At 38.7% G+C, this 27,759-nt stretch overlaps 1 protein-coding gene across 7 annotated transcripts in view; it reads right to left on the reverse strand.

Annotated features, from left to right (window-relative positions):
• Positions 1-27,759, reverse strand: part of FNDC3B (fibronectin type III domain containing 3B) — a 341,119-nt gene that overhangs the window by 119,457 nt on the left and 193,903 nt on the right. For all 7 annotated transcript variants that reach the window (XM_080656861.1, XM_080656865.1, XM_080656862.1 and 4 more), the window contains exons 5-6: positions 21,618-21,858; positions 17,759-18,049 (exon numbers count right to left, since the gene is read on the reverse strand). In XM_080656861.1, the coding sequence (XP_080512987.1) occupies positions 17,759-18,049; positions 21,618-21,858 (532 nt within the window). The remainder of the gene's footprint in view (positions 1-17,758; positions 18,050-21,617; positions 21,859-27,759) is intronic.

Here is a 27,759-nt window from a genome sequence, read left to right on the forward strand (position 1 = left end):
CTCGTTCCAACTATAATTGGAATTCTGTATTTTAACCCAAGTCTTATAAAATGAAAAATTTTAAATAAAAAACAAAATTCAGCATTTCTTGTTATCTATAAAAGATGTTTGGAAGTCCCTTTGAGCTCTGCACTTGAACTTCTGACTCCAATCTGTTTCCTATACATTCAAGGGGTGAACTCTAGTGGGAGAATAGAGACAGTATACACACACATGAAACAAACATGATGAGGTCAGCTAGTGGGGGGTGCCATGAAGAATATGTTTTCAAGGGTGATGTGATGGAGTGAGTAGTCAGGGAAGGCCTTTCTGATTCTGAAGCATTTGGGCTACTCCAAGAAGAATGAGGAGCAAGAGAACTTTCAAGGCAGCAGAAGCAGAATGAGCAAAGACCATGGGGCAGGAAGGGACTGGCATGCTAGAATACTGGAAAGGAAGCCCCGTGTATGCAGCCCAGAGAGCTGGAGCAGAGCTGGAAGGAGCCGGGGTAGGGTAGCATAGCAGTCAGTTGATGTAGAACGCTGAAAGCGGGCTCAAGAGTCTGTACTTTACGCTAAGTTCAAAAGGAAAACACACAGGGTTTTAACAAGATCCCGTGGCTACTATGTGGAAAATGAATTGTAAGGGAACCAAAGTTAAAGCAGACAGACTAGCTCAAGGAATAAAATCTCTATGCAAGTGCACGTGCACACACACAGATTAAAAACAACGTATAAGGAAAAGCTTTGAACCTTCTCAATTTTGCTGTGAACCTAAAACTGCTCTAAAAAACCCACAGAACTTCAAAAAAGAAAAAAGCAGCACAACAATACTGGAAATTTAGAAAGGCACATTTAACAAAATGTGTTTTAGATATACAGCTATTACTACTTACTTCGCAATAATCAAAGTGATTTTCTAGACCTATACAAAAGCAAGGGTTTATAGCCTACGTGCTCTATAGTCTGAAGAATCCAGAACAGAGAGAAAGTTGTGAATCATGATATGCAGGCATCACTGTAGTCTAAAGTCATCCTTATTTTGAAAGCTGCTGATCAGAGATATATTGCAGTGTAGAGAGTAACATCACTCTAGACAGCAAGTAATACCAACAGCGGTAAGTCATATGCTCTACATTTAAGATTTCAACATATTTCCATGAATGTTGATACAAAAAAGCCAAATTCTACTAAGTGGAAAACGTATTTCAGTCTCCAGAGCTGTCCTCAAATAGTAAAACAATTTACCAGACATACTTAAATAAGTTTTTCCCAAACTCCTTTATTTTTCTCATTTAAATTGGTTCCAAAAGGAACTGGCAGGGCATAGTATATGCTGTGAGTGATTGATACTCTTATGGAAAAAGTATGTAAGGAGCTAAAACTAAAGACTTATAACTATGCACAACGTTCAAAGGCCTAAATAGACAGACGTCATGTTTCAAATTTATTGAAAATAAGATTGGAGAAGCTATTCTAGAACGGTAATGTGACTTGGTCCCCTCAGCCTCTCTTGCCCCTTATGAAGGTCCGAGCAATACCACAGCTAGCACATCTGATAGAGCTTGAACCCAGCTCCAGGGAAGACTCGTGTTACTGGACTGGAATGTCATCCTCCATTTCTTGAATTCCCATTTACAGACTGTCATGGCACTGGTACCTCTGTCCTCTGTCATGGATAACCTATATCACCTCGGTTGATTACTATATAATCCAGTTGAGTTCTCATGTTTGGCCAACATTTTTTTTCCCTTTTATTTTCTTATTTCTTCATGTACACACTCTGGGCTTTGTACCTCAACTTCATTACTCTCATCAACCTCTTGTTTTAGGACTCCTTGTAACTATAGTCCAAGGAAAGTTTTGAAACTCTCAGCAGGTACAGAGTTCTGACTATTATGTTCAAGCAATGATTTGCTGAAATTTAAACTATATAGTTATATACTTAACTTTGATATAAATTTCCTACCAATTTCATAGAATCATAGAATTCTGGAGGAGTAAAGAATCTTAACTGATTTCAAATACTATCATGTATATAGTTGAAATCTTCTGTCTTTGTACTTTAGGCCAAAAACCTACCCAAGGGTTAAAAAAAAGGAAATCTATAGGACACAATTTCATTACATCAGGCAATAATTATTAAAAATATAGCAAAGCAGATAACAGGGCTTTAGAATTTATCACGTTTATGACAACTTGGTGTCCATATAACTCATCTCCAAAATTTAACCAATTATTAGACCCCACTCAGTTAACAGCTATCAAGGAAAGGACATGTGTAATCAATCTACAGCATTAGCTATCCAGTCAATGGCTAATAGCATCAGCTCTTAGGGAATTTTCTTGGAGTAATTCTAGAACAATTAACCATTAATTATTACAGGATCACTAGATTAATTAAGAATGAATTACTTGCAATTTTCAAAATTGAAAAGCTTTGTGAGTATTATCGCATGCCAGGTGAAAACTCTCTTAGCTTCCTCTTTGAAGATAATATGTTGCAAATTAGGCTCCTTTCACTTCTTTTTAGGAAATAGCATTAACTCCACTATTCATCTCTTAGAATTACACAGATCCTGATATTTAACTTCCACTAAATATGTCCTACATATTTATATGTGTGTACACATACAAGTCCATGACACAGCTCCCTTCTATTTCCAGAGTGAAAGTGAACAATTGTTACAGAAGTCAACTGGCTTGCCTCAATTAGCTTCATTGACTGTGCAGAGATTTCCCAGATGCAAACTGATTCTATAGAGGAGGTAGTTGTGCTTACTGATTCTTGGCCTATGTTACTACTAGGGACAGGTACTCAGTGCTGCTATTGTATGTTTATATGAAAAGCCTGTGGTGGATACTGAAGGTGAGGTAACGCAGCAATCAGACCTAAACATTATGTAGGAGAGTGGACAGGCTCTGGCCCGGTTTCTAGATTGGGGATACTGGAGTGTCTGTAGTAGGCTGAAAATGACCCCAAGCCATGGAACCTGTGAATGTGATCTAACATGCAAAGTCTATGGACATTAAGAATGATTAAGAATGCTGACATGAGCAAATTCCTGGATGATCCCGGTGGCCTTACATGAAATCACATGTATTCTTCCAAGGAAGCAGATCTGACACACTCAGCTCAGAGGAGAAAGCAATGTGAAGATGGAGCCAGAGGGATGTGAAGATGCTGGTCTTGAAGATAGAGATGATGCAGCCACAACAAAGGTGGGAAGAGGTGAGAACAGAGTTCCCTGGGGCTTCTGGAGGGAGCCTGACCCTGCCGACACCTTGATTTCAGCCCAGAAACACGGATTTTGAAGTTTTGGCTTCCAAACTGTATTCTCCAGATTCTCTCCAGAACTATGAGAACTAGTTAAAGAACAACTTTCTGTTGTTTAAATCACTGACTGTGTGGTCATTTGTGGGTCACGTGATACTAATACACAGCCTATCATGGACAGCAGTAATTTCAGTATGAATAGAGAGCAAAGAATGTCAAACCAAAGTAAATGAACTGAGTTCCTACTGTGTGCCAGGCCCATGCGAGAGTTTATTATAAACTTTTATTTATAATCCATTCTTCTACTAATACAGATCTGAAATTTGCTATTGAATTTTTGGGGTCTGACAGCGACTAGGTCACCACATTGCCTTATCCCAGATTTAGCACAGGGATAATCTAGATTGAGAATGTAGACATTTACCCCTGCTCAAATGCAGTTTTCTAGTCACAGAAATTAATGCCGATCTTTTTCTTTTGATGTTCTGTTTTTCTCATCTTGTGCATTAAAATGGTTCAAAATGCTGAGGGAACATCTGCTCACACAGGGTAGCAAAAAGACAGACAATATGCTTTCCAATAAACCTAATAAGAGAATGTTCTTTTGGTAACAGATATTATGTACAGTGTCCATAAATCTAGGCCTGAAAATATTCCCTGAAGACTTATGAAACTGGATAAAACTGAAAAATTACACACAAGTTTCCACAAAATATCTAATTCTCAAATGCCTCAAATTTCTCTTAAAAAAAGTAATTTTCCAGGAAGAAAACCATCACCTAAATAAAGTATAATGAACATAATTGTCACCTATGATTACCACTTGTCTAGGAATGGTTTATTTTCCATCTTGTGTCTCATTCACCAGCATTAATCAATATGACTCTAGCCACCATTTCAAGTAAACATCTTGGACATTGTAACCTTCATTTTATTCCTTGGTAATTTTATAAAATCCAGTATATCCTGCCTTACACACATGACTAACTGACCCCCTGCTCCCACAAAATATCACCTTTGAAATGCTGCTTACAAAAATAACCTATCAGTGGATGAATCACTGCATTCCCTGGTGTTCACTGTTTTATCTTATTCTTTTGTGACATTGAAAGGAGATTGGGGGCGGGGGGGAGTCAACAGGTAAAAACAGAACAGACATATACATGATATAGACACTTTTCAATTATCAGTCACTTTGGGGATCTGGAATATTAGGTTGGATCATATAAAATTTGTAATATTCAATTGTTTTTTAATGTAAAAAAAGACAACAGTTTCCTATGGACCTACCCAATATTATGACTCAACCCTATAGATAATTTCTGAGCATCATTTTAAGTTTAAGGTTCTTATACACCAAATCTTTACCAGAGCTATTAACAGCAGTACTCTGGACACATCCTCCCTTACACTCTTATCCAGGGCTGGTGACCTGCTAGTGAGGAGATTACTGAAGATAATAAACATGGCAAAAGGGATGAGAAGGAAGGAAATGGAAATAAGAAGACACAGGTGATCTACCAAGTGGATTATACTCCTTTACAGAAGGACCATGAACTTATCTGAAGTGCTACCTTTTTCCTCAGAGGCACTCAATGACCTTGCAACATTGTTTTAAAGTAGGAGCAAGTCTTGAACCTTTCTCCTTCAAAAGTAAGTGGTTTAAAAGCTATGATAAAAACCTAGTTCTAAAAACATTCTTCTCATCTGTCATTTCCTACTTCCTTTCCCAGGCCAAAAAGCAAAACAAAAATAAAAATATCCCAGTAGTAAATGAAAAATGAATGAGTAAATAAAAAGTTTTGCATTTTAAAAATGCATTCATAGTATTAGCCAGGTATAAGGGGTGCAGAAGAGAAATTACATAATTTAAAAATGCAAGGGACAGTTGGGAGTTACTGGGCCAGCAGGGGAGGGCAGTTGGGAGTTACCAGGCCAACAGGGAAGGGCAGTTGGGGGCGATCGGGCCGGCAGGGTAGGGCAGTTGTGGTCAATCGGGCTGGCAGGGGAGCAGTTAGGTGTTGATCAGGCTGGCAGGGGAGTGGTTAGGGGCAATCAGGCTGGCAGGCAAGTGAGCGGTTGGGAGCCAGCAGTCCTGGACTGTGAGAGGGATCCCAGATTGGAGAGGGTGCAGGCTGGGCTGAGGGACAACACCCTCACCCAGTGCACAAATTTTGTGCACCGGGCCTCTAGTGGTCTATAAAATAGAAATCTTCAGTGACATCAAAATACAGTTTCAAATCAAAAACTGCCTACAATCAAATTCAAGCCATCCTCTATCCCATAGATGATAGTGTGAGTAGTAAGTAATATTAATGATATCACTGTGTTTTAAAAGGTTAAAAAGAGAAAACCTGGTAGCTGAAGAATTATGGCACCAATAACCATTTTTCACTTGAGCAACACATGATTTAACCAGTTTTCAAGAGTGCTGATATCTTATGGAGTTCCTTGAAGCAACATTCCACCAATAGATAAATCTTCCTGAAAGACTAAATATTATTTTTTTAATGTGCTTGGCAAGATACTGAAATAGTTTTGCGGAACTCAGAAAACTAAAAATATGGCAGTTTCTTCATTCCTCTTGGTTTTAAGGATCTTACCGTTCCATAAAATAATGTGTCTTTTCAAATAATAGGGAAAAAGAGGTCAATCTAAGTTCACCATGTGACTTAAGAGTAGCAGTAATAAATGCATTTGTGATACTAAAGCAAATTGTTGGTAATGCTAGTTCTTCCTCTCACTTCCTCATGCTGTTCTGATGAGCTAGTTCTAGTAAGTACACAAAGCAAGGCTTGGCACATAATTGAAATGCCATCAATATTCCTCTATTATATGTGAAGGTAAAGTAAAAGTGAACTTCCTTTTGTCTCTTCAGAAAAGACTGCATTTTAAAGCAGCTTCAGATTGCAAGAGGACCTAAAAATAATCATGGCATCTTCAATTAAAGCAGGCTGCCATTAACAAAGGCACACTGACCAGGGGTAAAGGTAAATCCTTTACTTGTTCTTTAATTTTTAAGCTAAAATTAAAAATTAGGAAAGATTTCTAAATTTCAGCTTTTAAGATTATCAAAACTAAAACATCACTTGATCACTATTCAAAAACCCAGTATTTCAATATCATGTGCTGCTAACTCCTTTCAAAGTTCTTCATAAGACTGCATTTTTTTGGGGACTTTTTAAAAATTTTATTTTTTCTGGAAATGGCAGAGCAAAGGCTATAATAAAATGTTTATAGAATTTTAACATATTAAATTTAAGTAAAATGCATACATTTGAAATATATTTATCATAATTTATATTGTTTTGTAAAACTTAATATATATACTTATATATATTAAATTTTACAAAACAATACTTATATACACTGAGTGGCCAGATTATTGTGATCTCTGAATGCATAATAATCTGGCCACTCAGTGTGTGTGTGTGTGTGTGTGTGTGTGTGTGTATATGTGTGTGTGTGTGTGTGTGTGTGTGTATATGTGTGTATGTGTGTGTGTGTGTGTGTGTGTATGTATATATATATGTATGTATATATATATGTATGTATATATATATATATATATATATATATATATATATATATTAGAGGCCTGTTGCATGATTTCGTGCATGGGTGGGGTCCGGCCAGCCTGCGAACTCCTGGTCGAGGGGACAATTTGCATATTAGCCTTTTAATTAGCCTTTTATTATATAGGATATACACTGAGTGGCCAGATTATTATGCGTTCAGAGATCATAATAATCTAGCCACTCAGTGTATGTGTATATGTACATACATATATATATATTTATATATTTATACAGATTTCTTTGCATAGATCTATCCAGAATGATACCATCCTTTAACTTTTATATATCTTAGTCTCCAGTGAGAAACACTGAAGTGAAATAGGTCACTTTTTTTTTTTTAAGACTGCATTTTTAATTTGCTTATCAAGTCATTGTTCACTGGCAGTGGAAGCTCTACCAGCCCCGGAGGAAGACATAAGTGTTGGGAAAGTCCAAGTAGGAAGAGTGAGAACTTATTCACATGGAGATTTGCTCAAAGTGGAGCAGCCATCAAAAGGACTCATGGATTACAATAGGGCAAAAGGCCTTCCTTCTCTGCACCCTACTTCTCTGAGAAAATGTTAGCCTAGTGGGAGGAATGGAATATATAAAAATGGAACATGAAACCTCTCTTTTTTTCTGCCTCTTGTTTTTTCCCAAATTATCTTTATTCCACTGTCCATCTTATCATCCCTGCCCACTGTGTCTGTTCCTTTCATTCTAGTTGTTTTCCCATTTTGCCACTTCCTTTTATTTCAATGTGCCATTCCTCTGGAGCCCTTCTCATTTTTCTCTTGCCTCCTTATTTTCCAGTCTTCCTGAACCATTACAATTCCCTTCTGTGCTTGGAGCAAACCATCCCCACCACTATCACCGAGTCCTTCCTGCCCCTTTCTGAGCACAACACCTACACGGAAAGACCCATTCTTCTCATGCAGTTGGCAAGGAGTAGTTATGATCTTAACATTTTTCAAAATGTAAATTCAACACCAGAGAAAAAAGAGGAAATTTTATAGTCAACTACAAGGGCATTTATGCTCTTTGTTTGTAAAGAGTAAATAATAAGTAATGAGCTAGTATTTCTCCTGTTTCCAAGGACCTTTCCCATTTCATACCTGTGTTCTCTGCTCAATTAATATAATTTCAGTGTCTCATTACAGCACCCAAAGTTGGAACAGGGTAATATAGTCTGCTACACTGTGGTGTGTTTGGTTGGGCAAATTAAATTTAAAATAAAGCCAAGGCTAGTCATGGCAGGAAGGATGACCTGTAATTAGCACATCTGTAATCTTACCTAATAGAGAAACATGTAAATTGACCGTATCTCTGCTACACCCACAGCCAATCAGAGTGAGTATGCAAATTAACCCAACAAAATGGCGATTAATTTTCATACATACCTGGGTCCCAGGAACCTCCTCAGCACCCAGATCACTCCCAGCCAGCTATGGGAGGGGTGAGGGGGGAGCCCTTCCCAAGCCTAAAGCCTGAGGCAGAGGCTTTAGGCTTGGGCAGGGGCCGAGCCTGGGATTGGAGGGAAGGGCAAAAAATCAATGGAACATATCCTCAGGTGAGGATAAAAAGAAAAAGAAAGAAAGAAATGTCATATCCTATAAAAGACACATCTTGAAAATGCCTAAAGAAAGTTTTCATTTTTTCATGGTGAAGGGACTGGAGTCTGTGTTGATGAAAATACCTTGGTGGCTGCAGTGACTGGCAGTGGCTGCAGCAGCGGGGTGATGGGGCTGGCACCTTCCCCTGATCAGCCTGGTCGCCTCCCGCAAAGGAAGGCCAGGCTGCGGCTTAGGTCCGCTCACAACGGGAAGTGGGCCTAAGCCATCAGTAGGACATCCCCTGAGGGCTCCCAGTATGTGAGAGGGGACAGGCTGGGCAGAGGGACCCCGCCACAGTGCACGAATTTTGTGCACTGGGCCCCTAGTACTGACTATAATTGTCACATTACAATACACTAAGCCTACAAAACCCAAGATTCAACTCCCTGCCGCTACATACAGCAGTTCTAGTAGGGATCCTGAAGGACCATTCCACAGAAGGAGATCCAGTGACAAGTCAATGTTGACATAACAGGGGGAAAGTAACCAAATTTACAGCACAAATGCTGAGACTAGTTCAGATGGACTAGTCACAGAAATGGTTTCTGACTCTACACACTGTGGTAGCCAGCTTTTGCGATGCCATCTTCTCTTTCCCACCCCACCCCTTGAACATCCTCTCCTGGTAGTCATACCTCTGTGTAGACACCTCCCACAATGTATCAACAGACACAACAGACATGGTATGTGACTAATGCAATATGACCAATAGGATATGGAAGTGATGAGGTATGATTTCCGAGATGCAAGTGTTAAACTTTGAAATTTAGTGTGCTTCCTAGTTAGCGTATACACCTGGATTAACTAACTGCCCCTACCGCAAGTAATATGAGTATTAGCAAAAGGCTGTCATTCACCTAAGTCATCTCCAGCTAACCAGCTCCCCCCCACCTTTCCCCAATACTTCTAATATCTAGCAAAGTAATTTAAAGCAGTCAATGTGTTGAGCAGATTAAAAAACAGAATCAGGCTCCACTCCTCAGCCTCACAAGAGAACCCAGCCCAGAGAGGAGGCAGAGAAACGATGAGGAAAGAGGGCTGAACTTTATCCTTGCTCAGAATTCATCAGATTGTTTGTGGGTAGTAGCCATAGCCAAGAGAATTTTTTTTGGTCTAGACGCCCCTTGTAATCCCTTCATATCTCAAGTCCTTGGCACTCAAGGTTACTCAGCATGACCCAGACTGCAGGATGTCTTGCCTCTCAGCACTCTGGGGTGTGCTCAGAGGCTGGGTGTACTGTTAACATGATCCCAGGAGGCAGTTCTCATAAGTAGAAAAATGTTATGGTCTTTCTTCACCACACTCTAACATTTTTAAAGTACTTAGTCTTAGTAAGAGTCTGAAACGGTATTAAGAGCTCACGACAGCCCTCTGAAATACGGGCTATTAATTACCTCCATTTTATAAGTACGTGAAGAAACTGAAGCTTTGGGAGACTGACTATCTTCCCCAAAGGCACACAGCTCACAAGTGGCAGAGCTGGAACTAAATGCAAGGTTCCCACTAGTAAGCTATTTTGCTTCTAAGTAGGGCACATTGGTGATGCTGACCCCTGACCCAGTTAAATTCAGAAGTCAACTTAGCTAAATGAGAGAAAGACATACAAAAGTTTCAATTCAACAAAATTGAAGGTTATATATGTACCAGAAACAAACCATGTCATCGCTTACATCTGATGTTTAAAGGATTCTTTGGAATGATATATATTATACCAACATGGGTTCTGATGTCATCTAAATGACTCTATGATCAGTTCCCAAGAAAGTAAAAAGGCAGAGAAAATAATATGGGTTCAGAGAGTTAAGTACTACATATGGTAGAAACTAATCAAAATTCTGCCCTCAGTCTTCTGGTGAACATTCATTTCAAAAGGAAATGCAAAGAATTTTTTCACATGTCGTTTGCCCTTTAACATATAAATGAAAAATATTAAGCTTCAAGTATAATTTAATGAATTAAGACTTCTTAAATGGACATGACAAAAATGTCTCATTTTGAAAATGTAATATAGTAACATCTTTAAAACATTCCAGACTGCAACATAAATACAAGGAAAAGGGGAAAAAGATAGGATAAGTGATGTAACTTGATAAAGACAACTATACACTCCACTTGTTAGCAACAATTTGGGCCACTACAGTTTCCTCTTTGTTGAGCCAAAGATTTTCTTGCGCACTATTAAAGTCAACACCTCTCTCACACTGGGGTCTTACAGAACAAGAGTTATTCACAGTTTAACGTCTCCGGCTCGGGCCCTCAGAGGGGAATGCCCAGGTCAGAAGGCACATGTCAAAGAGCAGCACGCACCTTCCAAAAACAGCTTCTGTCTCCAAGCCTGTCCTTTCCCATCCCACAGGTGGGCAGCTGCTCTAGGGCCTGAAGCCACTCAGAGGCCTCCACCTGGGGACACGTGGGTCTGGCAGCCCACATTTAAAATAGAAGTGAGGGTGTTAAATTGCCCAGTTTCTTACCAAAAAGAATGTTTCTTGCATTTGGCTCCAGGGGTCTACATTATCTTTTTAAAAAGGAAAAGTTATTTGGGCTTGTTTGGACTATTTTCACTTTTCAGACTGTACTTGGCAGAAAGAGGAGTGAATTCCATGGACTTGAGCTCACTTCTAAGTTTTTTCATGTTTTCTTGATAGGTTTGCCATGCTTAGGAGACCTCTGCAGCTGCAGACAGGTGAAAACACACAGGATTTATCATCACCAAAGACCTGAGACATGAAGCGCTCATTAAAATCCACCTAAAAACTGTACATTTTCAAATGCGGTGAGCAAGCACACACTGGAGGAGGAAACAGAACCCTGCCCCCTCCACACCCTCTCTTCCCAAAGCCCCTGTCGGAGCCTGCAGGGGGGATGTGCACCTGCGCTAGACAGGGTGCACGTGACAGGAGAGAGGGCCCTTATGTGGTGTGAAAGCCCCACTGAGGAACTTACTTTAAGCAGAAAAGCGCCAGTGTTCTCTCTTACAGAGAGCCAACACCGAAAGAGATTCCAAAACCAAATCTGCCTGGACTCCCAACATTCCAGACCTTATTAACAGTAGGCTCGTCCTTCCGAACAAAGGAAACACTGTCAGCCCTGCACAGGTGGATGCAGCCACCCCCGTCCAGAGCCCGCACGTCCAACCGAGGGCAGGCTCCAAGGACTCCAACTGTCCACAATCGCAGACCTTACTACAGTCATTCTTATCAGCAGAATGCATAAACTTTCCTGCTAATTCTCAGTAAACAGCTACTGGGGGCAGACTCTGGTTTCTGAAAAATGATAGAAAAATATAGAAACAGGAAAAACGTGTCAGAAAGGACCTTCTGGGAAGGGATTGGAATACAAAAACCTGATAATAAGAAATACAGCTCAGGTCAGAAGGCAATTTGCAATCTCTGAAGGAGAAGAGCACAAGAGTAATGCTTTTGTCACCGGCTTTCAGTGTTACAATCAGAAATTATGACTCTATGTGGTGGAATTTCATCTGAAGTGTAACTGAATCTTTGGATTCTCAACAATTCCAAAGGTCAGATGCCAAAAGTATGCTGTATCCTCATTTCTTCTATATTTGGAATTCTTACCATTTTGTCTCAATTTTTCCCACATGTCCCTGTAAGTTCTAAAGGTCTTCACATAAGCTACTATCTATATGCTAGCAACTCAAAAGGGGGGCTCTCTCCCCACCAATGGATCCTCACAAAGTTTTTATTTTTCACTCTGACTTTACATAATCATTTCTAGTAAATAACTTTCCTCTCCTTTCTGGGGATACATGACAAAGGGACTACAACTCTGGTTGAAAATAGGGGAATTTCAGTTACAAACCCGTATCCCACTTGGTAACTTCCTTAATAAATGCTTTGGTTTTCACCAAGGATAAAATGGAAGGAATAAGACTTCCCTCTCAATAAAGGGCAACAAAAACTTCTTTAGCCTCTGTGATGAAAGGCAATAGGACAACTTTAACTGGGTTTTGGCCACAGAACAGGCAAGGCCCAGCTCTTGCACAACAATCTGCACACGGACAACATTTTCCATTCCTGTCCCAAACACCCATGGACTTGGTGCCCGAGCACTGATCCAAAATCAAATGCTGGGAAAGGAAAAAGAGAAAAATTCTTGAAGTATTTTCCCCTACCTAGGCCGCATTATTATGCCCTGGGAAGACAGGCAGGCTTCACAGAGGAGGTGCTCTCTGAGCTGGTTCTTAGAAAACTGAGAGTTTGCTAGGCCGAGGGACAGAAAGGACAGGCCAAGATGAGAGAATGAGGCATATTCATGAAATGGGACAAAACTTTGGGCATCGGGCACTGTACTTTAGGAGGCTAGTGGGTGCCACAGTAAGCAGTTTAGATTTTATCCCCCAGACAATGGGACTACCCCATTAAGAAGGGAAATGGCATATTCAGATCTAATGTAGCTGTGGCCATTCATAATACAGAGGATTCGATCAGGAGGAAAATAAATACTGATACATCTTAAAACATAAAGTCAATTAAGGATCACACTGAGCAAAGGCAATCATAGTTTGAGCTTATAAGAAATGCATGAGAAGAGAGGGTCCATGCCGAGGGTATCCAGAGTGCTCTCTCACTTGGAGCTGTCAGTGTCCCATAACGTGGCACTTGGCCTGAGGTGCCAGATTTCTGCCCAGTAGCAACCCCTCCCAGAGAGCCTGAATGAAGCTTTCTGAAGGAGTGGTCCAGGTTTGGCTTTCAAAATGTAAGATGGCTGTAAGCAGAAGGAGGCCACATCTGATTTACAGGGGAAGGAGTTGCAGGGGAAGAGCAGAGGGAGTGTAGAGAGATACCTGCTTTGAGAAGGGGATCGCTGGGATGAGAGTTGACCCTAAGATTAGAGGAGGAAGATGATAAAAATGTTCAAGTAACAAGGGTGACCATTATACTGAAGTGTTAAGAACTAAGAGAGGCTATTTTTAATATTTAATAACAGAAATTAAAATACCCATTTTACAGGTGAAGGGAATACTAAAAGCAAATAGCATGCGACAAAGCCGGATGTCTGATACCAAGGCCCCAACTTGTTCTCCACCCACATCAGACCATTAACTCCAGGTAGTTAGTGCAATGAGACAGGAATCATCCATTTCTCTGGGGCCACTGTGGGAGTTTGTCCTGCCCAGGCTGTTTTCCTGGAGGTAATTGTAAATGAAAGGAGGGGGTGGCTGCAGAACTCTATCCTTCAGCAATTTGTTCTAGAAGAGGAAATGGTACAATAATTACGTGTTCAAACAGAAGGCCTATTCTGGAAAACAAAGCAATTAAGATAAAGGATTCATTCCACAAATATTTACTAAGTACCTGCTATCCACCAGGCATAGTCCCAGGAAATACGTAGAGAATGGTTAGTTAAGCTAAGTTCCTATATTATTATATCGGGAACAACATCATGACAACATCAGGGCCTCTGTAACTATCAGACATAGTTCGCCCTAGCCGTTTTGGCTCAGTGGATAGAACGTTGGCCTGTGGACCAAAGGGTCCCAGGTTTGATTCCAGTCAAGGACAAATGCCTGGGTTGCAGGAGGCAGCCAATCAATGATTTTCTCTCATCACTGATGTTTCTATCTCTCTCTTCCTCTCCTTTCTTCTCTAAAATCAATAAAAATATATTTTAAAAACATTTCAGACATAGTTCTCTTGGCTGACCATCATTCCCAGTGGAGATTTGATTTAAAAAAACCCTGAAGCCAGATTAGGCGAAGAGATTCTGATTTTTGGAGGTCTGAAATGAGGTTTAGGAATCTGTATTTTTAAAAAAAAATATATCTTATTGATTTCAGAGAGTGAGGGAGAGGGAGAGACATAGTTTTATCACAGGACCAAGTACAAATTTAAAATTTGTCCCTTTTTTGTTAGTATTTGTCTTTTGTAAGTGGTAAAAGGGTAATTAACTCATTTAGATTTCCTCAAAAGCTAGGGAATTCGGAAGTAAAAAGTTTGGCCTCCTCTGGAAATATGGACATCTTAACCCATGTAGAATTTAGAAAATACCATAAGCCACATATCCTGGTTAAGTAAGTGTATATCCTATTCTTGTATAAACCACATATGAATGCAAACAGATCAATCACTCTAGTATTAACTGCAGTTTAATTATAATCAGATGGTGTCATACACTTGAGAATTATGTAGAAGACTTGTTTCCTGGGTATAGTAGTCAGCTGAAATAAATTCAAGCACAAAGATACTCTGGGATAGAATGTTCCCAATTATAAGAAAGCAGAAAAAGTCTTTGGGGATTATTACGGCCAACACTACATTCTGAAACAGACTGAAACATGAGCAACATAATGGACTACATATTGGATAAGAGGTGCTTTTGTTCACCTCCACCTGATGCATGTTTCCCTCTTTGCTTTGACAACCAGGAGGCTCAGAGCCTCCTACATGGCCTACAAAAGCAATTCTACGGGATTCTTTATGTACAAACTTACTAATTCTTCATCTTATTTGTCCTCAGTTTCCTCAGATACTTATTTAACAGACTGCTTTGTAGAACAGTTTTAGGTTCACAGTAAAATTGAGCAGAAGGTATAGAGTGTGCCCATCCATATATGCCCTGTCCCCACATACACATAGCCTGTCCCACCTATCAAAATCCCACACAAAGTGGTACACTTGTTACAACTGATGAACCTACATTGATACATCACCATCACCCAAAGTCTGTAGTTTACATTAGGGTATATGGAGCTCTTGGTGTTATACATTCTATGGGTTTTGACAAAAGTATAATGACATGCATCCACCATTATAGTATACAGAGTACTTCTGCTGCCCTAAAAATCCTCAGTGCTCCACCTTGTCATTCCCTTTCTTCCTAACTCCTAGAAAATATGAATCTGTTTACTGTCTCCATAGTTTTTTAAATATTATTCTCAATTGTAGTTGATATACAATATTATATTAGTTTTAGGTATATAAAATAGTGATTAGACATTTATATAATTTATGAAATAATCACCCCAATAAGTCTAGTACCCAGCTAACACCATACATGGTAATTACAATATTATTGACTATATTCCCTATCCTGTACTTTACATCCCTGTGACCGTTTTGATTGATATAGAAGCAACCAAAGTATCCATCGATAGATGAATGGATAAAGAAGATTTGGTACATACACAGAATGGAATATTTCACCATATTTCACTTACATGTAGAATCTAAAAAACTGTCTCCATAGTTTTGCATTTTCCTATCATATAGTTGGAATCATACAGTACGCAGACTTCTCAATTTGGCTTCTTTTACTTAGTAATATGCATTTAAGATGCCTCCATGTCTTTTCATGGTTTGACAGTTCATTTCTTTTTAGCGTTAATACTCCGTTGTCTGGATGTACCACATCTTACTTATCCATTCACTTACTGAAGGACATCTTGGTTGCTTCCAAGTTTTAGCAATTATGAATATAGTTGCTATAAACATTTGTGTGCAGATTTCTGTCAGGACATAAGTTTTCAATGCATTTGGGTAATTGGATACTTATTTTTTATCCAACATGTAAACCCCTCAGGTCCTTATTGAAATGAGCCTCTATATGTATCTATGTCATCTCCCTTAAATCTCTTTTGGTGTAAGGCAGAGCAAAAGTTATTATAGAATAAATCAACTAATGAAGGTAGTTCAAACCTCATAAGCTTTCTGAAGATAGCTTATACATTCTTTCTTTCTTTCCCATGGACTGAAATTCTCCTTAGGAAGAAATTTCTAATTTTTTTGTGTGTGAATTTTATTCTATGTCCAAGGTAGTAATAAAATTTCAAACTTAGAAATGACAGTATTACTTCATGAAAAATTATTCTATATGGCAAATATAGGGCTTTGCCTTAAGAGCTATTTAAAGGCCTCTTGAACATTGGGTCTCTTTTATATACTTACTTGTGTTTTGTTTAATAAATATAAGAATAATGCTTGGGGAAAAATGCTTGATAATAATTATAAGAATAATCCATAAAACTTGGAGAATTAAAAATAAAGACAAAATTAAGAGAACCTATAATACATTTCACTCAGAGAAATTACTGTTCACATTTCACTGTTATCTTACTATTCCTCTTTTTTTTTTGCTACAGTTCACTCATACAAACAATATGGGGGCAAATGTTGATGCCAAAGTCTGGTTTTACCGTTTTGCTCTGCTCTGACAGAGTCTAGTTTTCCATACACAATCAAACATACATAACCTCCATCTTTTTCATTCACACACAGATTCTCACATACACAGTCCTGTTTCCCCCTGGTTATGCTCCAATAAGGAAGGGGCATATTTAATGAATATAATAATCAGTTCTTATCCAATCTTTTACAGTTATTCATGCCTTTATTTATATCTGTAAACTCACCTAGCTTATCAAAATGTTGCCTTCTTGCCCCAGCCAGGTGGCTCAGTTGGTTGGAGCATCATCCCATACACCAAAAAGGTTGTAGGTTCAAATCTGGATCAGGGCACATACCTAAGGTTGCAGTTTCAATCCCTGGTCAGAGAGCATACGGGAGGCAATTGATCGATGTTTCTCTCTCTTTCTTTCTCTCTCTCCCTCTCTCTCAAATCAATAAACATATCCTTGGGTGAGGATTTTTAAAAAGTTACCTTCTTCAAAAAGCCTCTGTTTTTAACTCCTGTGGCATCAAAATAGGTTTTCTCTAAATCTTGACTAAAAACTGCATTTAAAAACATATATACGTTCTTTCCCAAATTAACTGATCTATAACCACAAGATTAATCTGCAAAAAAACATAGGCCCTTTTGAGTGGATGTCTCTATATGTGGTGACCCTAATTCTTGCATCTCATTCTTAGTCTATGAATAGTTCATTTGGGATGCCAAAGGTAGCATTAAACAATAACTCATACCTGAAACTAAACAGAAATATATTCCTCTTACACAATGATAAATTTCAGTACAGCACAGAATTACACCTGGTTTTATGATATATAATTATTTTGAGATTTAGACTAGCCCTCTTTGTCTTAGAAATATTGTTTTACTTTGGATCTCTTCCACATCTATCTACTTAGAGTGACACAACTGAAAAAGGCTAATGTAAAGACACTTTCAGATACTTGTTACTGAGTTTAAGTAGTACTTGGCACATATAACCAAAAAATAATATTTTTGCCATGAAGTGTTAATAAAAGAGAGATGACGCTATATTCTGTCCTAAAAAAAAGATCAGAAGTCTACCCAAAGATTCCTAGTAGAAAGACCAACCACCATGATATAATGTTCTTATGTAAAAGATGTTTCTTTTAGCATGACCCCATTTCAAGAATTCACTCTCCTGGGGCAAACATTTTTGCACATTACCTTGCATGTCTGAATCATTCGACTTTGGACTGCTTCTTGCTCGACGCTCAGTTTTCTTAATTCCTGGCCCACCACCACTGCCGCCACCTCCACCTCCACTGCCTCCACCGCTGTGGCCTTTCCCATAGCCATTGTACACGGTTGTGCAATTGCTTTTGTAGATAGAAGAGGGTGGGCTGTTGAGGCGATTCTGGCGGTCGATCTGGCGGTCTTTCAGTTTTTTGTGTGGAGGCTTGCTGTACTGGTCTTCCCGGGTAATGTAGCTTGACATTCCATAGAGTGGTATAATTTCTAAAATGGATGATTATGACAAACGCCAGCTCAGTCTATGTTTTCAATAATAAATTATTAAATGGTTAAATAACCTGACTGTTAACAAAAATTTTTTAATATTACTAAATACAGTATAAAATATTTTAAGAAAATAATATACATGTTATACATGCTTAAAATATTCCCATTTGTTTCTGATCAATCAAGGAATAATTAATCTTTTTAAAAAATATTTTTATTGACTTTAGAGAGGAAGGGAGAGGGAGAGAGGAAACATCAATGATGAGAGAGAATTACTGATCAGCTGCCTCCTGCATGCCCCACACTGGGGATCGAGCCTGCAACCCAGGCATGTGTCCTGACTGGGAATCAAACCATGACTCCTGGTTCATAGGTCGATGCTCAACCACTGAGCCACACCAGCCGGGCTAGGAATAATTAATCTTTAATAACTACAATGTATGTTCAGGAATGTTCCAGACACTTTTATACTAAAGAAGACAAAATTAGTGTCCAAAAAAAAAAAAAATGAGCTCCTATTCTGACTGAATTTATAAGTTTGATTTTGCCTGTCAAAATATTTTTTCAACTGTTGCAATATATAAAAAGTTAGAATAAAATACCCCTTAAATGTGTACTTAGAAGCAAGATACTTAAAAATATAGTTACCTTTGTAGACAGAATAGCATTTCTATTGGAAAGCATATGGCAACCAGAATAAAAGGAGTTACTTGTGGCATCTAAAATAGCCAACATTTGAATAAAACCTACTAAAATGATGAGATGAGAAATTTCTATTAAAAAGAATCAAAGCTCACAGAATCAGGGAAAATATTCAAGGAGATATTGTAGAGGTAAACATAAGCTATTCCTTCAACTTGGTGTCAAACAGAATATGTTGTGGTCTCAAACTCCTATGTTGGAGTAATCAGGAGGCAAGACAAACTGACTAGTAGAAGGTCAACCTGGCTTAACTATGCATATTTTTAAGTGGCTCAAAAGAAAATGGGAGCCTGCAAAATAATCTCATGATTGGAGCGGAAGGGGGATATATGAAATTTAAATAAGTTAAAAGTAATATTCAGATTATTATTAAAAATGCAATACATAGTATAGATTGGGTCCTTATATGTTTATATGAAAAAAGGGCCCCACATGCATAGGGTGAGCATATAAATTACCATCCAAACCTGAATCCTTCTGAGAATGAAAAGGGGGCACTCCAAACCATTTCTCTGAATAAGAGACCTAAACCAATACTGTTCTAGGCATACCACGACTGTATGGTCACCCTAGGTAAGTTAACTGATGTTTCAATTGTTCAATGGTAAAGCTCCACTTTTCGCTTTCTTTCTGTTCACAAAACTTAAGGAAGACCTTTAAAAAGCAAACATTCATGTCCTGGCCCATGTTGCTCAATGGTTAGAGCATGGGCCTGCGCACCACAGGGTAGAAGGTTTGATTCCCAGTCAAGTGTATGTACCTGGGTTGCAGGTTTGATGTGTCTCTCTCAGTTCTTTCTCTTCTCCTCTCTCTCTCTCTCTTTCTATCTCTATCTCTATCTCTATCTCTATCTCTATCTCTATCTCTATCTCTATCTCTATCTCTATCTCTATCTATCTCTACCTCTCTTTCTCACTTTCCCCCAACTTTTTCTGAAAATGAGTGAAAAAAATCCTTGGGTGAGGATTAGAAAGGAAAAATAAAATAAAACAAATATTCACAAGATAACCAATTTGTACCAGAGAATGTGAAAAAACAAATACAACACTATTAAAAGAGCAAATGCCCAAATAAATATGTTCAAATATACAAAAAGGATAATAAATATTTTAAATATCACAATGCTTTAACTTGGGCACTAACATATTAATCTTTCAAAATATGTCAAGCTATTTTTAAGCTCTTATAGTTTGGGAAATTAAATGTTTAAATTTCTTTTAGGTATAAATATTGAGAACTAAGATAAGAATATATACATATGTATTTTTTTAATTAATGCAAAGGGATTTTGTTTTACCATTTTCTTTAATTTAAAATCAATAAAGGCACTGTTATTTGCACATTATTACTCTGTGCTATTTTAATGAAATTAAACCAAAATATCCTATGAAATGAACACACAATATTTATATTGCTTAATTCTAATGATTTAAATTCTGTTGTCTAAAATTGCAACATACATTGTTTACAACATAATAACAGACTACTCATCAAGCTATGGGTCTATAGCCAAGGCTTTTCACAATGTCATTAAGCTCAGACCTAACCAGAAAACTCGACAAACACTCAAATACTTAATGTACAGTATGTCAAAGCACTGAATAGTTTAAGAAACTGAATCTTTTTCAGTTTTTATCCAAATGTTTTCATGGAATATGCCCACTCATCTGATATTTTGGGGTGCTCTGTCACTACTGATAGGAAGTTATTAATACTTCTATGAAATTAAAGTGTTAATTTCATCTTTTCCTATCATCTCTCTATACACTGTCATGGTAGCACCTGATTCTTCTGAATTATACTAAATTTATTCCTTACTACTTAAAAAAAAAATTACCAAACTAATTCTATCCCTAAGTTACAACAGAAGGTTTCACTTAAAATATCCATTTCAAATTTTTCTTTTGTTAATAAAAAAAAAAAAGTTACAATGTGAGATGAACATATAGGAGAAAATATATATTTATAACTGATAAGAGAAAGTGAGGTAGTTATTTGCTCCAACACTCTATAGTGTAACAGGTATTTCTCATAAAATTTATCTGAACCAGCATAATAAATGTTTGAAGGAATAAAATGCTTAAATTTATATTCTACCTCACGAATATCACTTTGCGAAGGTTAAAGTCTAATTCTTACCCTCATTTAATCTAGATTCTTAGTATACACTCTGGTAGAAAAGAGCTTTAGACTAAACTAATACCACGGCTAAAATTAAAAAGACATAATGTTGGTATCTCTGAGACTCCTTTTCATTTCAAGGTAAGTATTCACCTAAGAACCAGTGAAACTGTGGCTGCGTTAATGGCTATTCTGAAACTAAAACAGGTTTCAGGAGGACCCCATCAACAGCAACGAGATTCTGAGTTCTGCTAACGTTGCAACATAGAGCATCCAGGAAACTCAAAGGTTACTGAGACCTCACAGTCTTCTCTCACTGGAAATGGGACACAAAGCCCTTATGAACTTCCCTGCTATTGCTAGACTATATGGGTGTCTAGGAACTAATGTGCTGCGGTGGCCTCAGGCCACTCGCACATAAAAATATGTTAACAGGGCACCGTAATGCATGACACATCACTGTCTCTTTTCTGGTTATCCCAGTCCCTGTTCTTTGTGGGGTGAGATAGTAAGGCAGAATTTAGGAAATATAAAGAAAGAAAGAGCTGCAACCCATAAAATAATTTTTGCAAAACAATTCAGGACAAAGGAAGCTAGGAATTTCCCATGCGTTTATACATCAGATAGTCCCTCTTCTGCCATACTTATTACGGAAGAAACAAAGGCCTCTCTGGCTCTCCTAAGCTACTTACGTGTTGCAATTAGTTTCAACAGCTGTCAGTGCCAGCAATAACCTACTCACCTTGCTCATATAATGCAGGGGGAAGATGATGCTGAGGAAAAAACTGAGGCTGCATATCTCCAGGTCCGGTAACAGGTGGGTAGTAAGCCGTGTGGGAGTTATGAATAAAATGTGGGTGGTGAGTCAAGTAGGGGGGTAGGTGATGGGTTGGAGACATGGCTGAGGGGTAACTTGGGGGGTAACACTCAGGAGACTGGGGTGTGACCACCACCCGGCGGACTCCAGTATTGTCTTCAATAACCTAAAGAAAACAGCAGAAAGAAAGAGCGTAGTATGTATCGTTAGCTAATATCTTGTGAACATACACAGTAGTTAGTACTTCCCCCTTAATTTTAATTTTTTGCCCTCCATAGGAGGAAAAATTAGTACCTATTAAATTCTGGTTCTATAATCCAACCAGTTAAATGAGTTTTAGAAGTAATAACATTTAACCATTACAAGTTATAAAAATTTCATCAACCACCTCATTCTGATTACAGAAGACTTTTTGGAATGATCAAGAGCTTAATGATCAATCTTGTTTGTCTCATAAACAAGACTTCATCCAAGACAAGTGAACTTAATATGTGCTTAAGTTAATTTTAGAAATGACTTTAAATATAACTATCAGGTCAGTGATTTTTCCAGAAAGAAGAGACTTTCTGGGGCAAATAGTATGCTTTACAGGGCTGAGCTTTCTGAGAACACCTGACCCCATTCCTACTTTAGCATGCACAGTTCCATCACCATAGAGCAGGCCTCCTCAAACTACAGCCCGGGGGCCACATGCGGCCCGCCGAGGACATTTATCCGGCCCACCGGGTGCCGCTGCCTGTCCTGCTTAGCAGCCGACTCGTCCCGGGCCCGCAGTGCACATAGGAATTTGTTCATAGTTTTTTTTTAAACTATAGTCCGGCCCTCCAACGGTCTGAGGGACAGTGAACTGACCCCGTTTAAAAAGTTTGAGGACCCCTGCATAGAGGCTTTAGTAGGAAAAAAGGGAACATAAATTTAGAAACCATTAACAGTGCCAAAAATTCATTTAATCTGGGACCAAGGATGCAAATGAAATGAGGGGATTCTAACCAATGAAAACCCTGACCAATCCCTAATCAAATCGGACACCTCTGCTTACATCCTGGTGGTGTAATGAGTGTTATGAAGGAAGACACAACGAGGTGGGACCTGCTATGAGGAGAGTGAGTGCCAATCAACATTAGATCCATACTTTCTTCAAATGCTTTTAAATTGACCCAAGGAAGGTAATTAACTAAAGCAGAACAATAGCAATATTTATTGCCTCTGTGTCCAACTACATGCTGCCTGCTCTAAGAGCAAACAATTTTGCTGAGACACAAGAAACAACTAACATAACAGATACCATCATCAAAAGGGAAAGCAGTGCAATACAGAGAAGAGCACTGAATGACAACCAGAAGGGCTTCACTAGCCTCAAAGAACTGATAGGGCTGAGACAGCTGGACAACTGTCCCTGAGACTACGGCCCCTGAATCAGGGCAGTGGAAGGGGGCAATGAGGGCATAAGAGTAAACCTGGAAGCCAGCACCAGGCTGCCAAAGAGACCAGCTGGTCTAATAAAGTACTTAAGACATTCAGGCACTCACAGGGTAAGAAGTTTTTAAAAACAACAACAACAACAACAACAACAACAACAAAAAAGACCCCAACACTGAAAATTAAACTTGTAACTGAAATACATATCTCATTACACCTTAGGAGGCTGATTATAGACAAAATAAAATGACATAATGGTAATCCAAAACATTCTGATAAAACTTATACTAAGCTTTGTTTTTAAAAACATTGCCTAATTTAAAATGGCAAGTTTATCCATTTTAGTCTATAATTCAGTGTACAAGATAGGTTTAGTTTGAATTAGTAGCAATTAATCTTTATATTAAGAAAACAACAATCTTTATGTTTATTAATGGATCAATTAACATAACAATATCAGAATTAACTACTATGTTAAAAGATCCTTAACAAAGCAATATTAACTCCTTTAAATTAATATTCTGAGTCATATTCCTACTAAACCTCAAAATATATGTATTCATTAATAAATGTAACTTTTCTGGACTTTGGCAAGCTAATCACATTAACCTCATTTATGAATGCGTGACTGTCAATTTACAGGTGGATGCGAAATCATGCTTAAACCATGATATTGGAAATTCAAATGCATGTGCTAGTAACTATCATCAAAGCACATCTTCTATGAATAGTCTTAGTAGCATACTTTGTACAACTTAGTATAAATATGGATTTTTCTAACCATCTAATATAAACATGCATCATTCTATAGTGTCTTCTGTTTCCCCACTCTGCCTGGCTATTAAGAGAAAAGGAATATTCCAGATAGTCCTCTTTCATGGAAAAATCCTGTGGTAGACAGTGGGAGGTCCACAGAAGCAAAGTACTTGTTTTCTAGACCCAATCGTCATTGTTTCAAGACTCTGCAAAACGTCAACGGGTAAAATGTCACACGGACTTGAGCAATGTAGTAGAACAAGAACAGGGATCTCACTAAATATGAAGAACAACGCTTTGAGTTTATAAACAAAGGCAGTTATAATGAAAAGAAATTATTTTAATCATGTTATCATATAATTTTTGGCATTAAAACAAAGCATTTTTTAAAAAGTTGGGTAGCCCTAGCTGGTTTGCTTAGTGGATAGAGCGTCGGCCTGTGGACTGAAGGGTTCTGAGTTCGATTCCAGTCAAGGGCACATGCCTGGGTTGCAGGCTTGATCCCCAATAGGGAGCATGCAGGAGGCAGCCGATCAATGATTCTCTCTCATCACTGATGTTTCTGATTCCCTCTCCCTCTCCTTTCCTCTCTGAAATCAATAAAAAAAAATAAAAATTAAAAATTAAAAGTTGGGTAAAAAACACCAACAGAGATAAAAATATTAGTTAAGGGAAAGGAATAAAAATAAAAGATAGAGAGCTGAAACATCTTTTCACTTTAATATTTTTTAAGAATAAGTATTTCCACTACTTAAAAATATTAATAAGGTCTAAAGTATAAATTATCTTTCACCAAAAAAAAAAGGTTTCCAGTTAGAAAACAAAGTCATTTTCTTAAACTACAAATTGCCTGCGTATATGAAAACTAGTGGCCCAGTGCACAAAATTCGTGCACAGGGGGTGGGTTTCCCTCAGCACAGCCTGCACCCTCTCCAATCAGGGACCCTTTGGGGGATGTCCGACTGCCGGTTTAGACCCGATCCCACAGGAATCGGGCCTAAACCGGCAGTCGGACATCACTCTCGCAATCTGGGACTGCTGGCTCCTAACTGCTCACCTGCCTGCCTGTCTGATCACACCTAACCTCTCTGCCTGCCTGCCTGATCGCCCCTAACTGCTCTCCCCTGCCAGCCTGATCTCAACCTCCAACTGCCCTCCCCTACCGGCCTGATTTCCCCTAACCCCCTGCTGGCCTGATCGCCCTTAACTGCCTCTGCCTTGGCCCCCACCACTATGGCTTTGTCTGGAAGGATGTCAGATATCTGGAAAATGGCTGGTCAACCTGGTCTAATTAGCATATTACCCTTTTATTAGTATAGATAGATTATATAGGATAGGATTGCTTAAATGGGCAGGCGGGGGCGGGGGGAGCCTCTTTCAGCAGGAGATGCTCTTGGCAGACAAAAATATATAATCCCTATATCTGGATTGATAGCCAGCCATATGCACTATACTGCCAAACTGGCCATTAAAAAAATTGAACCACTTTCTTACACCTTACACCAAACAGCTGTTACCCTTAAAACCCCTCCTCAAGCCCCCACCTTAGGTTCTGCCTTCGCAGTTCACTCAGATTAGGTTCTGATTGGTCAGTTTCTATGCCAGTCAGTGTCAAAAGCTCCACCTCCTAGGCAGCCATTGGCTCCTGACACTACACCCAGATTTGGTTCTGACTGGTCAGTTTCTATGCCAGTCAGCATCCAAAGCTCCGCCTCCTAGGTAGCCATTGGATCCTCGCAGTACACCAAGATTTGGTTCTGATTGGTCAGTTTCTATGCCAGTCAGTGTCTCTGGGCCTATCTCCGGGCCTGATCAGAGAGGCGGGGATGATCAACAGTCACCCCAGGCTGCTAGCGAGTGGGCTGAACTCTTGATCTCTTGGAGAGAGAGAGGTGGGGCTGCTGGCAAGGCCCAGATAGAGAGAGAAGCAGAGTCTGATCTGCAGCCTCTCCAGGTCTCACCTGCAGCCACGGTAGTCGCTGATCAGCCCCACCTCTCTCTCTCCCTGAGAGGTCAGCAGTTCAGCCTGCTCCCCAGTCCCGGCTCACTGGAGCCTGCTGTGCACACAGCCTGGCATTCGGTCGAGCCTCCGGTCATTTTGGATGTTACGGACCCTGGGTTTTTATATATTAGGATGGTTTACAGTCCCATTTTTAATTATTTTAAATTATTCTATGGTATTTGTGAAAGGTATCTATTTACACGTATAATCCAACACTTTCACCCTTACTAATCAAGGCCAACTTTATCACTAAAAGTATTTTTAAGAAAATGAAATATTAATTCTGAAATAATCAGAAACAAAACCCCAAAATATATGCTAATTATTTTGCTTATTGTTCTTCCATAATACAAATTACAACATATTTAATTACCAAATTCAATTTTCTATGTCTAAGAAAATTATGCCTATGTTCCCCAAAGAATAAAGAAGTCTGAGGAGCAATAATAATGCACAAAATAATACTCAACTCAAGAAATAGTGGCAATAACGTTCTTTATTTTTTTTAAAAAAAGGTTCAAAAAGAAATATATCACTATAGCAGAATTTAGAAATCAGAATTTCAGTCCAAAAATCTTCAGGCAATAAAATGTGCCTTCAATCTTCACAAATAACCATGGAAAAAACAGATTAATTTCCTCTTGGGATGAATGAAATTGTGACAATATCCAGAGGCAGATAAATCACCTGCATTCAATTCAATAATTGTTTCCTGACACATACTATGAGCTAAACACTAGATATTCAAGTGAGGGGAAAAAAATAGGTATTAAACAGTAAGATTTATCTATATAGCCTAAGAATAATATAAAGAGAAAAATTAGACTAAGTCTTAAGTGTTGTTCAGAAATCAAAACAAAGTACTGTCTTTTCAGAAATTAAAAACGAAGTATTCTTCACCTAGACTATTTTCCTAGCTCTGTGACTCAACAGAATGGCCACTCATATATCTTCTCCAGAGCACAGACCCTTGGAAAAGATCACTGTGCTAGGTTCTCAGGATACCATCTGTTATGGGCTAAATTATGTCCTCCCTTCCCCCAACTAATTTATGTATTGAAATCCCAACCCCTCTGTACCTCAGCATGTGACTATATTTGGAAATAGGGCCTTTAAAGTAATGTAATTATGATAAAATGAGGTCATATGGGTGGGCTTTAAACCAATATGACGTCCGTAAAAGATGTGTAAATTAGGCTACAGATACACAGGAAGAAGACTGTGTAAAGATGGTAAAGGAAGATGACCATCTACAAGCCAAGAAGAGAGGTCTTAGAAGAAACCGAATTATTTCCAGAATTGTGAGGAAATAATTTCTGTTGTTTAAGCCACCCAGTCTGTGGGCACCTCATTATGGTAACCCTACAAACTAATACACCTCCTATCAGGGACTCCCAACTGTCCTCTAAAGTCCTACCACCACCCTTGTCCGCTTAAAAAAACCCTCTACAAAAAGTAATGCATTTATCTGCCGTGAACAAATGCCCAGCCACCTTCCTCAGGCTAAGCAAGAAAGTACGCCTGGTGGAAGCTAGTTTGCTCCTTTATCATGTCTTTGGATTCTGCTCCAGAAGTATTTACTGAGAAACTTCTATGTGCTTAGTCTTCTTGTTACACAGTGGCCTAGACACAAGATGAAAGGCTAGAGAATAAGGCACAAAGAGTTAAACGGGGAGAATGTTGAACTTATTTGCATGGGTGTTTTTAGAAGTATAATCAAGAGAACCATTAAAACAAAATGAAAAAACTTGGAAGCAACAGCAAGAGGGGGCAGCATAGAGAGACAGATGAGAAAGAAACTCAGCCAGTGCCTGTTGTCTGCCAGCTGTTGGACATGGGTTACTCATTGATCTACTGGAGAATTAGATATTAGCATCCCTGTTGGACAGG

Source organism: Plecotus auritus (genome assembly GCF_963455305.1).
Source record: "Plecotus auritus genome assembly, chromosome: 2".
Lineage (NCBI taxonomy): Eukaryota > Metazoa > Chordata > Mammalia > Chiroptera > Vespertilionidae > Plecotus > Plecotus auritus.